Source organism: Pimephales promelas, chromosome 8 (genome assembly GCF_988280905.1).
Source record: "Pimephales promelas chromosome 8, fPimPro1.hap1.1, whole genome shotgun sequence".
Classification (NCBI taxonomy): domain Eukaryota; kingdom Metazoa; phylum Chordata; class Actinopteri; order Cypriniformes; family Leuciscidae; genus Pimephales; species Pimephales promelas.
This window is the reverse complement of record NC_142776.1, coordinates 37,197,063-37,213,012: the sequence shown is the minus strand read 5'-3', so window position 1 is coordinate 37,213,012 and position 15,950 is coordinate 37,197,063. Positions and strand designations below refer to the sequence as shown.

General features: G+C 37.8%; 1 protein-coding gene across 5 annotated transcripts in view; it reads right to left on the bottom strand.

Annotated features, from left to right (window-relative positions):
• Positions 1-15,950, bottom strand: part of cdh22 (cadherin 22) — a 289,056-nt gene that overhangs the window by 83,769 nt on the left and 189,337 nt on the right. For all 5 annotated transcript variants that reach the window (XM_089134499.1, XM_089134498.1, XM_089134502.1 and 2 more), the window contains one exon: positions 13,526-13,820. In XM_089134499.1, coding sequence (XP_088990625.1) covers positions 13,526-13,820 — 295 coding nt within the window. The remainder of the gene's footprint in view (positions 1-13,525; positions 13,821-15,950) is intronic.

The following is a 15,950-nucleotide window of genomic DNA, read 5'->3' as shown; positions in this document are numbered from 1 at the left end:
TCCTACCAATCACATTAATCTTCTGCATGTTTACATTCTCAAAAAACATCACTTCATATGATTAATAAGCTGTTTTCCTCATGGGGACCAAAATATTTCAGGATTTTGGATATTGCCATCTTTGTGGACACACACACACACACTATATAGCATCCTGCAAGAGTGGGCTGGGAATTCAATATGTGCAACCTTTATTTATTATTTACTTATTCATTTCTTTATTCATTTTACTGTTCTTCTAAAATAGCTTCAAAATGACAGAAGGGCAAACACTATTCTAAAACATTCATGTCATACGAATGTAATATGTGAGAAAAAGATAAAAATACATGCAGAGTGTTAGCAACAGATTATTCTTTGCTATTGGTTACAGATGCAGTAGCAATCCTTCATCATAGAGGAAAGATTGTTTTGCTCAACGGTTGCTCTTTCTTTGCTCAGAAGAAAAATAACTGGACAAGAGATCATTCGGCCTCTAATACAAAAATAATAAATATTTTTATCTAATCTTTTTTTTTTAATCTAACCTCTAATAATAAATATTTGAGTTCATATTCAGACTTTGGGATCTTGGTAAAAATGAGCATTCTCTTCTGAAACTCTATTTTTAAGTATTTCTCAGGAGAATATACCATACATATATATATATTTAATACACACATATATATATATATATATATATATTATATATAGAATGTCTTATTAATACATCTATATCTGAAATACAGCTGTATTCATAAAGAAATGCTATAATGGTATGCAATTAGTGACGAACAAATTACTGTGCTATGCATGTCTCTAAAATAAAGTCTTTATTATGCTAACTATTTATGCTAAACTTAAACAGTTACACAGTCATGAATATTTACAGCTCTCATCTGCAAAAAATGTTTTTAATTACCCCTTTAATTTGTACCGTAAAATGAAATATGAAACATTGAGTAAAAGGGTGTTGAGAATTGTTAGGGTAACAAAAATACAAATGTAAAACTATATTTTGCTAAAGGCAGAGCAAAACTACACGTATTGGTATTAAAACATGGTGACATTTTTTTGTCAATTTGTCAAAGTCAATTGTCCGTAGCTGATTCAATTAAAAAAAACAAAACAACAACAAATAAATTAAAAAAAAAAACATTGGGTCTTCGCAGGATGTTTTTTCATGCCATTACAGTAACCCTAATCCTAAAAAAAATGCTGTGTAACAAAGATAAAGTAATAAGCCATGAGAATCCGTGCATTGCGGTGACTTTACGTGAAATCTGACCCAGCGTGATTCACTCCTTGACCAGCGAGTGTTTCTGTGAGAAGAAAAGCGCTCAGCCCTAGGAAGTAATCACACGTTCAGAAGTGCCCTTCACCCACAGCACATCTTGCTCATATTTACAGAGCGACGCGAGGTGTGTGTGTGGATTAAACAGGGCTTGTGTAGGGCAGGCCGGGCCGGATTGTTTTCCTCAGGTAGCGTCTCCACACATACAAGCCAAGATTGGCACAATCATAAAATATAGAACAAACAATAAGCTGATGTGGAAGATTCCCACAGTGGACCCCTCTGGTCAAGAGACTCGTCTCAGTGTTGGAGTGAGATTAACCCAATGGGTGATCTTTGATCGGGTGTCTTCTGACTGAATGTCTACAATGCAGAAGGTTTGAGGTGAAGAGCTGTTCATAGAAGAGCTAAGGGAAGCTTGAGCGCTCTGCCGTACCAAAAGCAGAGTAAATAGCCAATGAAAAATGCATTCGCAAAGATATGAGAGGACGTGAACCTCTAAAGTCAAATTAAATTGAATGTGCTCGGCCTTATGGAAGACTGTGTGGGAAGCGACTGCCTCCTCATCCCTCGCTGACAGTAAGATGTACTTGAGTCATCCCTGCTATGGAATGCGTTTACATGTATTCATAAATATATCATGTAATTTAGTCATATTGCATATATATATATACACTCTAAAAATGCTGGGTTGTTTTAACCCAACTTGTAATTAATTAAATGTAATTAAAAAATGTAACCCAATGGCCAACATGACATCATGACTTTTGCGTAAACATATACGCCACTTTCGAGTCAGGTGGCGTGTTATCTCTACGCATTTTGAGCTATCCGCGTATATCCGCGTGTATGCGTATATGTCTACGCCATTAACGTCCGCGTCATTCCGCGTGTCCGTACACGCAGTCAAATCTCCAGTCATAAATGCCATTAACCCCAGTGACGGTTAGGTTTAGGGACGGGGTTGAGGTAAGTCATATATTTATATAACGTTAAGTCAACGGCGTTCATAAACACGCTGAAAGGCGATTATGCGTCTTGATAGCACGCCAAAAATGGAAATACGAATTGGCGTGTCATACACACGCTACTTCATGAGATCAGCCTGCAATGGCAGGGTTTGTCCATATTTGACCCAAAGTTGGATTGAGTTATACTGTTATTATATTTGACCCAACAACCCAGCATTTTTAGACAATAAGTTGACGGGTTTTTTTTAAGATCTGAGGTGAATACACTCTAAAAAATGCTGGGTTGTTTCAACCCAAATTTGGGTCAAATATGGACAAACCCAAATGTTGGGTTAAAAATGTCATTGAAAATTTTAACCCAACTTCAACTTTCACTTTCAACTGTCATTTTTTAATTACATTTTTAACCCAACATTTGGGTTTGTCCATATTTGACCCAAATTTGGGTTGAAACAACCCAGCATTTTTTAGAGTGTATACATTGTCATATTCAGTACGGCTATAAATGACATTCACACACACATTAACACACTCTGAGTTGGTTCAACCCAACATTGGGGCAAATATGGACAAACTCAGCCGTTAAATTTAATTTTTAAATGAAAATTTTAACCCAACATTTGGGTTGGTCCATATTTAACCCAAAATTGGGTTAAAACAACCCAGCATTTTTTAGAGTGTATGTGTATATATAAATATATATATATATATAAAGTAATTTTGTCATCAACTTTTGCATTGAAAACCTGACACATATTTTGTCAGTAAAATTGGGGTAATATTGTGTTCCAAAATTCAAATGACAGAAAACAAAAAAAAAATTTCTTTGTAACAGTGCATTTTCACTACAAGCACATTAATCACCCAATTGGCAATAGCAATTATTATGCATTATTGTAGTTTGTTGGTTTTAATAAAAATGAAAAAAAAAAAAAATGAAAATATGTCTTTTTCAATGACTGTATTTTAATAAAGGAACTAAGCAGTAAGTCACAAAAGGCTGTGCATTACAGTGACTTCACATTAATATTTTTTTCAGTCTTTTATCAAAATGTTTCAAACATTACTTTAGTGAAATCCCACTTTATTGCTAACATCACCCCCCAATAAGTGACAATATCTGCACAAACATCAGTACGCATCAATGGATTTGATGGATTGGTTGGTTTGTATCTCTCTAAAACGTCCCATCCTGTGAGATAAAAGAACAGAAATCGGTACAATACTTCATTAAGTTAATTTGACGTCCTTAATCTAACAGTCAATCCCTCACTGAATCTTAAGCTCTTGCCATCGTGCAAATAATTAGTAAAGTCATAATTAGTAAAGTTGAAGTTTCCGAGCATGACCGGAGCGCTTTTATAGTAAAACTTCCTTAAATGAACACACACGCATATTCATAAAAGCTAAAGAGTTCAAGAGGCACTGCATAACGCCAATGACCCACTTAATGGTGTCAAGGAAGTGTGTTTGAGTCTGCCAGCCGCGCACCAGGGTGAAGACGCCGGAGCAGATGGCCAGAAGAGGTTAGCTCATGCAAGACCAGAGACTGACAGCTATTTAAGAGCTGCAGTCGTAAAGGAGATTTGTGCTAGAGCGCTAAAGCAGTCGGCCCGGCGCGCTCACTTTCTCCTCTATTTAACCCTGTCAGAGTCCTTCGCGCACAACACCCCCAAATCACTCTGCATTATCAATCGTTTAGTGCTCCCATAAAAGCCAAAGTGTTTTCACATGAAAAGTTATTCCTCTCAAGACTTGATTCACTTTTCATTCGGCCACCTAAAAATAAAGAACACGGCCGTGTAGATTTGACTAACGGCTGAAGAAATAGAAAGAGGTGGGTAATGTGGTGTTGTAAAAGTCAATGGCCCGCAACCGTGATCCTCGAGGAAGTCCCGCAAGGATTTACATGGGATATATTTCATTCACTTTGACAAAGTCGTACTTAATAAGTCCCTATCCAGGATGTTTTATAGGACGACTACGCTTCACTTTTGCTATTGTGCTAGAGACTTTGACTCAGTAAGCGTGAATGCATGGTACAATAGTTTAAAAAGACTACAAAAAAGCGTAAAATGTTTAACTAAATATTTTTTAAGGTATTCGCCCATGTCAGTGGTTCTTAACCTTTTTTGGGCCAGTTCCCCCTATCCGATATATAGTGAGTAAGAACGAGTGAGAGTCAACTAAATTGTCTTTTATTAATACAATTGAACTATACTCCAACCTGATCACACTAAATGCGTCTCTATGTGTTTATCGTGCAATTTATACGCGAAAATGAGTTTTTATGTGCATAGGATACGCATGGGCTGGTTAGGCTAGGTTTAGTAGTGATGTGGGGTGCCAACGCATTCTCATCCCAGGGCGTCATACAGGTGACGCTTTTGAAATTGCGTCTAAATCCGACGTACATGGCACCCTTTTGCATCAATGTTATTTTTAATTTTTAATTTTTATTTTATTTTTTTTTCTCTCTCTTTTTTGTGTTACATGATTTATGACATGATTTCTAAACGACTGACCGAAGAAATAAATAAATACAAATAAATACAAATACAAAAATACAATGTAACAGTCTTCGGTTATGGGTAGGTTCAGATCTGGGGTAGTGTTACTGTGCGTTCACACCGGACGCGAATAGCGCGTCAAATTTGCGTCTACCGTGTCTAGTTTGACCACTTTGTGTTAATTCGCGTGTCATGAGTGAAACTGATGCGCGTAAAAACAAGAGTTTGAAGCGAAATTTACGCGCGTCAGAATCGAAATCCATTGGCGGCCATCTTTTTTATGTTGATCGAGCATTCATCGAGAGAGTCACCGCTCTGTATTTACTCCATCTAGTATTTAGCTAGAACAGCGGCGTGGGGATCATCGTCGCCGTATTTGTGTCCACCGGACCCTTCAGAGGCGAACTGTTTGGCGACTTTAACCATTTGCTAGTCAAACGTCAACACGTCAAATAGCACTAACTAAATAATTTGCGCGTAACGCGTTTAACGCGCCAGACCCTCAATTCACGCGAACAAGGTGTATTCGCGTCTACCGCGCCGTGCTCTACGCCTCATTCGCGTAACGCATCTTTGCATTGACTTGACATTGAAATCATTCACGCCTAACGCGCTATTTGCGTCCGGTGTGAACGCACCATTAGGGTTAGACCACCAGGAGGCGCCTTTTGGCCCATATATATCTGCATTTCATATTGACGCTAAAGGGTGCCATGTGCGTTGGATGTATTCGCAATTTCAAAAGCGTCACCTATATAACGCCTTGGGATGAGACCGGGCTGGGGGTGTGTGTGTATTATACGTTTGGGTAGAATTAGTGGTGTGGGGTGTGTGTGTATTACACGCAAATGAACTGGGTCTCAAATACACGCGAAAACTGCGTATCATTAGGGTTGGGTATCGTTTGAATTTGAACGATTCTGATTCCGATTCCGATTCCTTGTTTCGATTCCGGTTCCTAACGATTCTCGATTCCGATTCTTTTAAAGAGGCAGGGTCAAAAAAGTTTAGCTAACCTTGCTAACCAACGGCCTTTCTGAAGGAAATACCTTCTGTAAAAATACTCCTTTTGTCACAAATTTTGCATTTTGCCGAGATTTCGTTATTTTTAGAAAAGTGAAGCCACACTTTGGATCGCCGACGTAAGGTACTCATGTTCGACTCGCGTGGTTATACCAACACTTCCGGTAGACGCTTCTTCGTTGGTGTTGTTCAGCGGTTTCTTTTTCCGCTCGGCGGACTGTGAATATCAAAACTAGGAATCGAAATTTTAACTTTTGAACGATTCCGGGAAAAACTAAAGGTTCCAATCGATACTCGATTCTCGATACCCAACCCTACGTATCATATGCACGTAAAAACTCATTTTCGCGTATAAATTGCTCGATAAAACACAATGCGTGCTATAGAGACGCATTTAAGTTACTTAATCCAAAAAAAAAGGTATAAGCTGCATTGGCATGGCAATACCAGTGTTTCTCACAGGATTTTTATTACACATTAACACCTGAATGCCCCCCTTTCAAAACGCTTGCTTCCAACGCCCCCGTTGAGATCCACTATGCTAAATGAAATCTTCCTTTTTTAGCAGAGATCAACTAAAAAAGTTTATGGCATCAAAAGCCACCAGATTGCCGATGGATTGAGCGCAAAACCCGCAGCAAATCTCAAAATCTAAGCACACTAAACATGTGCGGAGGGGGATTAGATATTAATCCAATTTTATTCAATTTAACACCGAGTAAAAGCAGATTCATTTTCATTTTGAATATTTAAAGTCAATCTGTTTAAAATAGACCAGAACGCCCCATTTCTCCTCTCGCCCCTTCTCAGAATGTGACGATGTGCGTGTAAAGCGCTTGCAGCTGAAGTACCTAATATCTGGCATATCTTCTTCAGCGAATCCTTTACACACGGTGTCCTTTTCTAGTACTTTATTAAAAAGTGAAGCATCCAACTTTACACCATGCAGCATTCATTTTCTCCACAGGAATCCATCATTAAAGATTTCTAAACCAAACAATCCAAGCTTTGATTTGAACCATATCTGTAAACTTTGAAATCAACTATACTCTCACGATGCATAGCAAAATCATGTAATCGGATCAAAAATTATCATGCAATATAAACATATAGACTTGAACTTTCCCCTTCCTAATGCACTTTAGATGTGTTTTTGTGCATTAGATGGCGTGACTCCTCGAGAAGATGAGCAGTGTCAGTCAAAGCAGATCAAATCAGCTCGGACGTCAAAATGCCGGAGTTCAAACCCACTGACATAACCTTTCCATCAGTGGTCCGGCGCATCAATCACATCTTTCCACCACAAGCACATCTGTCACACGGAGGCATTTTAACCAGAGATCCAAGGGTCTGTCAATGTACAATAAGAGCGTATGTCACACACATGTCCCTTCAATCACAGGTAAGGATAGTCATGTCGTTCGGGATAATTACAAAGCAGCACCGATGCAGAACTAAAGCTTTGCCTCTGTTCTTCTGCTGCCTTTGTGAGTCTCGGTTATTTCCTTCTGGAAATGCAAATCTCTTCTGAATGCGATGGTGCCGCCAGCTTTTGTGTGTCTATTATCTGACACTGTCAGAAACCATATTGGTGAATCATTCAAACATTCCCTCTAAAACTATAGTAAGACATCTGTTGTGCAACACGTACAAGCATCATATTATTTTTGCATGCATGCGAGGAGTCTGTGCAAAGCTTAAATATTTAAAGCGTTACTTTGGCTCTCACAACTCGAGAAAGGGAAGAGATGCATTTGGTTTAATTATTCACTCTTAGCTTTACTCAAAACAAACAAGAGTCAGAATCTTTCCAAAGGCAGACATCCTGAGCTTCTTAAAAATGAAATATTGAGGGAAAATAAATTCAAATATGGAAAAGTTTTTTTTTTTTCATGGATGCATTTATTCGATTCAAATTCCAGAAAACAACAGTAATATCGTGAAATATTAGTATGATTTAACTGTTTTGTGTTTTCTATGTGAATATATGAAGAGTTAAAAGCCTCTAAGTGCCGTTTGAAATTTTCTTCTAGAATGATCATTTTTATCAAGCTTGTATATTTAAAGGGTTAGTTCACCCAAAAATGAAAATTAAGTCATTAATTACTCACCCCCATGCTGTACCAACCCCGTAAGACCTTCGTTCGTCTCCGGAACACAAATGAAGATATTTTTGATTAAATTTGAGAGCTGTATAACTACCACATTGGCTCCTAAGGGACTGCCTCTTGACGGCCCAGAAAGTCAATGAAGAAAATGTTTAAATATCCCAAGTGACTACCGTGGCTCAACTATATGTTTATCAAGCGACGCGAATACTTTTTGTGCGAAAAAACAAACAAAAATAACGAGTTTATTCGACTATTTCTTTTCTTCCTTGTAGGCCAGAACGAGACTTCCTTAGATTTCCACGACGTAGTGTAAGTGGTGTGAGCAGATCGCAATTCTAGCGCATGCGTCGTGGAAATCTAAGGAAGTCTCGTTCTGGCCTACAAGGAAGAAAAGAAATAGTCGAATAAACTCGTTATTTTTGTTTGTTTTTTCGCACAAAAAGTATTCTCGTCGCTTGATAAACATATAGTTGAGCCACGGTAGTCACTTGGGATATTTAAACATTTTCTTCATTGACTTTCTGGGCCGTCAAGAGGCAGTCCCTTAGGAGCCAATGTGGTAGTTATACAGCTCTCAAATTTAATCAAAACATCTTCATTTGTGTTCCGAAGACGAACGAAGGTCTTACGGGGTTGGTACAGCATGGGGGTGAGTAATTAATGACTTAATTTTCATTTTTGGGTAAACTAACCCTTTAAGTTCAGTGATTTCACTTAAATGGCAATGATAATTACCTATTAATTGTTATTTAAGTGAAATTACTGAACTTAAATATACAAGTTTGATAAAAATCATCATTAAAGAAAAAAATTTCAAACGGCATTTAGAGGCTTTTGCATCTGAACTCTTCATATAGTAAACTGTAATTTGCTGAATTTTCAGGATCATTACTCCAGCGTTCAGTGTCACATGATCCTTCAGAAATCACTCTAATATGATGATTTGCGGCTCAAGAAATAACCAGATATACCGACTAACATATAAGCAATACATAAGATCCTTATAAGCAGACAAAGCATCCAACATAAGCAGAACGCAGAGTTCATAAACCATTATTTTTTCGGGAGGGAAATGCAAATGCAAACAGAGACAAAAGATCAACATCCTCTATAGTGATTCCAGACTAATGTGATTAGCAGGCAGTGTGTGTGTGTGTGTGTGTTTCGGCTCATCAGTGGGTTAGCCAACATGAAGCATCTACAGTGTGTGAATAATATGCAAACAAATGCGACTTGGCTTCAACAGCACGCTAAAGGCCATGCATATCAGCGGAGCCACTGGAGAGAGAAAGACAGGAAGAAAGAGAGGCAGAAAATGACAAAGGCGGTAAGTGAAAATGAATATGCCCGGGGCTTGTCCGTGATTACTTTTTTTTTTTTTATGATTATTGCTGAATTCTCTTTGCCGGAGTGGTAAGACGGCGCTGGAGTTTATTAGATCAGTTGTTCACACATCTACGGGGCGAGTTTGCTGGAAAGCGACTACATGTGGTTAAATTATCTCTGTCTGCTGCGTGACAATTAGCCCCATTACCTTCAGCCACACGTTAGCTGGAACATTACAGAAGCTCTTCATGACAGATCAAGGGGACCAGTGGAGTTTAATATGAGCTTCAGAATCACACAATACAACACTCAAGATCCCAGTGCTGCTAATGAACACACACACACACACACACACACAACCTGGTTAAATGTTTGAAATGAGATTTGCATGGATTTTTACACTGTATTTTTGATCAGATTGTTGAACAGACACTCTCTCACACACACTCACAATGTATGCATTTCATGATCATGATAACATATAAATTATTTAAAATAATAAAATAAACATCATTTCGTAACACTTTATTTTACGACTCGCAAACAACTGCGTAAGTACACTGAAATTACGGTGTACGTTTCTGTAATTATAGTGTACTTCCGTGTAGGTATAAGGGAACAATATGTTAAGTTTGGGGTAATAAAGGGGTAACAAGCACCAATTTAATTGGTAACACTTTATTTTGATAGTCCACTTTAGACATTCAACTAACTATAAGTAACTTTGCCGCTACATGTCAACTAACTATCATTAGAGTATTAGTAGACTGTCAGCTTAATATCTGCTAACACTTTATTTTGTTGGTCCCCCAACAGACATTCAACTGACTGTAAGTAACTTAGCAACTACAAGTAAACTTATTCTCCTAACCTGAACCCTAACACCTAACCCTAACCTAACAGTCTACTGACAGTCTACTACAGTCTACTAATATTCTAATGAAACTTAGTTGACATGTAGTTGAGAAGTTACTTATAGTTAGTAGAATGTCTAAAGTGACTATCGAAATAAAGTGTAACCCTTTAATTTACAGCCCGCAGGAGTTACACTTACCCTGTAACAAGGGAGTAACAAACGCTACTTACTATGTAGCAATACGAAACAACACTGTATTACATTCGAGCCAAGAAGACAGTTGGTAAAAGAGCTTTTATGTTTAAAGCCACCTTAGACTGGAATAATTTACCTTCCAATATTAGATCCATCACTTCATTTGGGATTTTTAAGCATAATTTGTTTTCTTATTTTATGACTAACTGCTCTTGTTTTGTATGATGCTGACACAGAATGCTTACATACTACTGTATATACAATGTATTTCTGCCAATTTGATCTTGTGGTTGTAAAGTTTTGCATATCTCGTTTTTTTTTTTTTTTTTTTTTTTTGTGGTTCTGTATGTACTTGTTTGTCAAATAAGTGTAATTGTTTTTGTTTTTGTTTGTTTATTTTGATTCGTGTTCTTTTGTGATGGCTGTGATTTACTTTAGGACCCCCTCGAAAACGAGATGTTGCATCTCAAGGGGTTTATCCTAATCAAATAAATTACTCAACAACATTCAATGGGATAAGGCAAGTACTCATTACCACATGGTAAGGTCTAAATTAAAATCATATCAAAAACAAATTATTTTGACTTAACATTAAGTAATCTAGTAAGAAAAGCCAATAAATTTAATTTTTATCATAGTATATGTGTGTGTTCAATCTTTAACCCACAGATGTCAAAATTACCCTGTAACATTGCACAAGAACATATTTTGCCAGAAATGTGATATGTTTTATAAAACAACAGACGTACAATTTTTGCCTGGGATATATCATATACCTGTTATTTTTTAACTAATTAAATAATTTGCTTGTATATCTGCTTGTTACCCCTTTATTACCCCAAACTTAACATATTGTTCCCTTATACCTACACGGAAGTACACTACAATTACAGAAACGTACACCGTAACTTCAGTGTACTTACACAGTTGTTTGCGGGTCGTAAAATAAAGTGTTGCCCATTGTTTTGCTAACAAGCAAGGTAACTCCATACTTACCTATTTTATATTGTTTAACACAACTTGCAAATATATTAGCATATTTGTATGTGCAATGATTTAATATTTATATAAACTCTTTGTAACTTATTATGAATGACTTTTTCAGGCCGAGTAACATTGACCTTCTTCCTGAGGCTCTAACAATAAGCCCATTAGAGCAGTTCTGTAGGACCACACACACAAACTAACAGGAAACGCTTGACTAAGCAGAGCCGTTATTTCATTACACTTGCTGCTATTCAATGTATAAAACATGAAGTCCACACTTCCTTAATGTATAATTTGACTGAAAGGTGGAGAATCCCACAGGGAATGAATGACTCTCTCATATCTCTCTCTCTCTCTCTCTCTCTCTCTCTCTCTCTCTCTCTCTCTCTCTCTCTCTCTCTCTCTCTCTGCCACAGATGTGCTGAGGAAGCAGGAATTAATTTCAATCAGGAAGTTCACAGCCGTGCAGCGCTGCAGTGATTACATTATTGTAACCTGCATTTATATCCACAAACACACACACAAGAGCTTTGAGGTGCAGCTGACACAAAATACACTGGACCCCCCCTAACTGCCTTAATTCTATGTGGCATTGATTCAACACGGTATTGAAATGTTGGCCCATATTGATAGGATAGCATCTTGCAGTTGATGGAGATTTGTGGGATGAAGCTCCCGTTCCACCACATCCCAAAGATGCTCTATTGGGCTGAGATCTGGTGACTGTGGCGGCCATTTTAGTACAGTCAACTCATTGTCATGTTCAAGAAACGATTCGAGCTTTGTGACATGGTGAAAGTATCCATCAGAGGATGGGGACATGATGGCCATAAAGGGATGGACATGGTCAGAAACAATGCTCAGGTAGGCCGTGGCATTTAAACGATGCCCAATTGGCACTAAGGGGCCTAAAGTGTGCACCATTACACCACCACCACCAGCCTGCACAGTGGTAACAAGGCATGATGGATCCATGTTCTCATTCTGTTTACGACTCTACTAAACAGAAATCCAGACTCATCAGACCAGGCAACATTTTACCAGTCTTCAACTGTCCAATTTTGGTGAGCTCTTGCAAATTGTCGCCTCTTTTTCCTATTTGTAGTGGAGATGAGTGGTACCCGGTGGGGTCTTCTGCTGTTGTAGCCCATCCGCCTCAAGGTTGTGTGTGTTGTGGCTTCATACCTCGGTTGTAACGAGTGGTTATTTCAGTCAAAGTTGCTCTTCTATCAGCTTGAATCAGTCGGCCCATTCTCCTCTGACCTCGAGCATCAACAAGGCATTTTGGCCCACAGGACTGCCGCATACTGGATGTTTTTCCCTTTTCACACCATTCTTTGTAAACCCGAGAAATGGTTGCGTGTGAAAATCCCAGTAACTGAGCAGATTGTGAAATCCTCAGACACCAACAACCATTGCTTAAATCTCCTTTCTTTCCCATTCTGACATTCAGATTGGAGTTCAGGAGATTGTCTTGACCACGACCACACCCCTAAATGCATTGAAGACACTGCCATGTGATTAGATGTGGTTGATTAGATAATTACATTAATGAGGAACAGGCGTTCCTAATAATCCTTTAGGTGAGTGTATATTTACAAAAGTACTATGGTTCTACCATGGTACTTTTTGGTACACTAGGCTATAGATGCCCACATTGCTAAAGCAAGATTGACTATTTAAAAAAAATCCATGTTTTTTTTTTTTTTTTTGGACACACTATGTCAACTTTAAAATGCTCAGTGAGAATCTGTTGGAAGTAATTGACAGTAATTGAGCTGAGAGAGAAAACACGTCTTTATTTGGCCCCGTGCAACAACATACTTAAACCGCATTATGAATTGTGATCTGAACCATGAATGGAAACCATAAAAAGACATTGCTTGAAATAAAATAAACATTAAATATATCATTTTCATATAGACCATTTTGCAAGATGTAAACAACACTGGTCCAGAAGCACTTCCTCTTTCAGTTTTTTAACACTATATAAAAGCTGGGGTAAAATACAACCAACAGAACATATAAAACTGAATCAAAAAGTTAAACAAAAATCTTTAAGATGTTTTCTTTACATGTGAAATAAAGAAAACAGTTACAAACTGAAACAGGAAGTGTTTCTGGACCAGTGTTGTTTACATCTTGCAAAATGGTCTATATTTGAAGTTACTGAAGTACTAAAATAACTAAAACTAAATAACACATTAGAGTGATTTCTGAGATCTCAAAAAGCAACAGTTCCACATGTAAATCCAGTGTAAAGCGTTCCTTACCAATAGGAGAGAGTTCTGCCACACTTCCGACGTAGGGACCTTCCAGGAACTTGGGCTCGCTGTCGTTGATGTCCTGGACTTTGATGACGAACTCTGACTCGGGTTCAAGCGGCCCGTCAGTCAGACGGTCTAGTGCTTGAGCTCGCAGGGTGTAGAAGGTCTTCTCCTCACGGTCTAATCTCTCCATGGCGTGAATGTCACCGGTGACCTCGTCTATGATGAATATAGTGCCCGCTCCCTCTCCAGAGATGGTGTACTTAATAGAGCCGTCCCCTTCATCCGAGTCAGAATGGATCTGCCGATTAAAGCACAGAGGACACATCCTGAGTGTGGGTGAAGTGGGTGGAGTGCTGTTGTTTAAGGGAACTATCTGAAACACTGAACCCGCATTTGAATTGGAATGGCCAGGAAAGACATTTACTGAATTACAATGCAAAGAAAGTAAACACTTGGGGGAATTTCAGTCAAACACAAGATGCAAAACATAAAAGAAAAAAAGAATTAATATCTGACATATTTTGTGTATTTACTTCCTCAGTGGATGGATGGATGAGTAATATTAGATAAATGGATAGATGGATGGGTAATATTAGATGGATGGATGGATGGATGGATGGATGGATAATAGATGGATGGATAGATGGATAGATATACAGATGGATGGGTAACATTAGATAGATGGATGGATGGATGGATGGATATTAGATAGATGGATGGATGAATGGATAGATATACAGATGGATGGGTAATATTAGATGGATGGATGGATGGGTAATAGATGGATGGATGGATGGATATTAGATAGATGGATGGATGGATGGATAGATATACAGATGGATGGGTAACATTAGATAGATGGATGAATGGATGGATGGATGGATATTAGATAGATGGATGGATGAATGGATAGATATACAGATGGATGGGTAATATTAGATGGATGGATGGGTAACATTAGATGGATGGATGGGTAATATTAGATATATGGATGGATGGATGGATGGATGGATGGATGGATGGATGGATGGATGGATGGATGGATGAGTAATAATAGATGGATGGATGGATGGGTAACATTAGACAGATAGATGGATAGATGGATGGATGGATGGATGGGTAATATTAGATGGATGGATGGATGGATGGGTAACATTAGATGGATGGATGGATGGATGGATGGATGGGTAATATTAGATATATGGATGGATGGATGGATGGATGAGTAATAATACTAGATGGATGGATGGGTGGATGGGTGGATGGATGGGTAACATTAGACAGATAGATGGATAGATGGATGGATGGATGGATGGGTAATATTAGATGGATGGATGGATGTGTAACATTAGATAGATAGATGGATGGGTAATATTAGATAGATGGATGGGAGGATGAAATATATTAATATTATACAAAGTATATTTAATATAGACAGACATATTTTAACTTTTAAAATAATAATGAATGCAATCAAACAAATGATTTTTTAATAAAATATTAATAATAATGAAAGAATAAACTTTATGCAAACATTGAGCATAAGAAAATGTACTCCTCCACCATAAAACTACAGGACATTTTTAAATAAAAGCAATCATTGCTTTTTTAAATACTTTATTTGTATTCAATTTAATGAATATTGTGCTGTATAATAAAATATAATGATATTTTGCAATAATTAGCATATCAGCTAAATTAAAATGTAATTGTGATTGAAAATGTGATTGAGATTCTCATGTGCAAAAAGGCAAACAGTAAAACTATATTAAATGTCATGTTAACAAACACATTTCCCGTTCCTATGCTAAGCAAACAAGTGAATGACTGAGAACACATCATCTCCATGTGTAAAGCACAGTGTCTAATGGTGTCTGAGTTCATCTGTATGGCGAGTGGCCATGTTGAAAGGCAAAATTCCCAGTTTTCAATCCCTTCTTTCCACACTGACGGCTCCTAGCTGTAGCTGAAGCCTCTTGGCATCTCACTGAGTCATTACTATGGCAACAGATGTACGGAAGACAGACCGGATATTGACTACAAAGTCTGACCAAACGCATTTCGTCATGTACAAAATAATCTGGAAAGAGCCAGTTCTAAAAATGTTCAAAAGTCAAAAAAACAAATACCCTTATTTACTTCCCTAATGCTTGTTCCTGCATGTCCTCCAGTGTGTTCCTGGTGACTCATCAGCAATGAGAACACCATTCAATTCTAATTCAATGTCTACTCTATTTTTTGACTAGAAATGCAAAGTTTGTCAAGATAAAATTTGAACTGTTGTCGAGACGACACAAAAGACAAGAGCTTTTCACAATATAGGTTGCATCAAAGCAGCTTCACAGTACATCCCTATTTCACACTAAAATATCACATTATAGAAGTGAAATGGGTTGCGAACACCACTTTAACTGGCTAATTGTGTGGT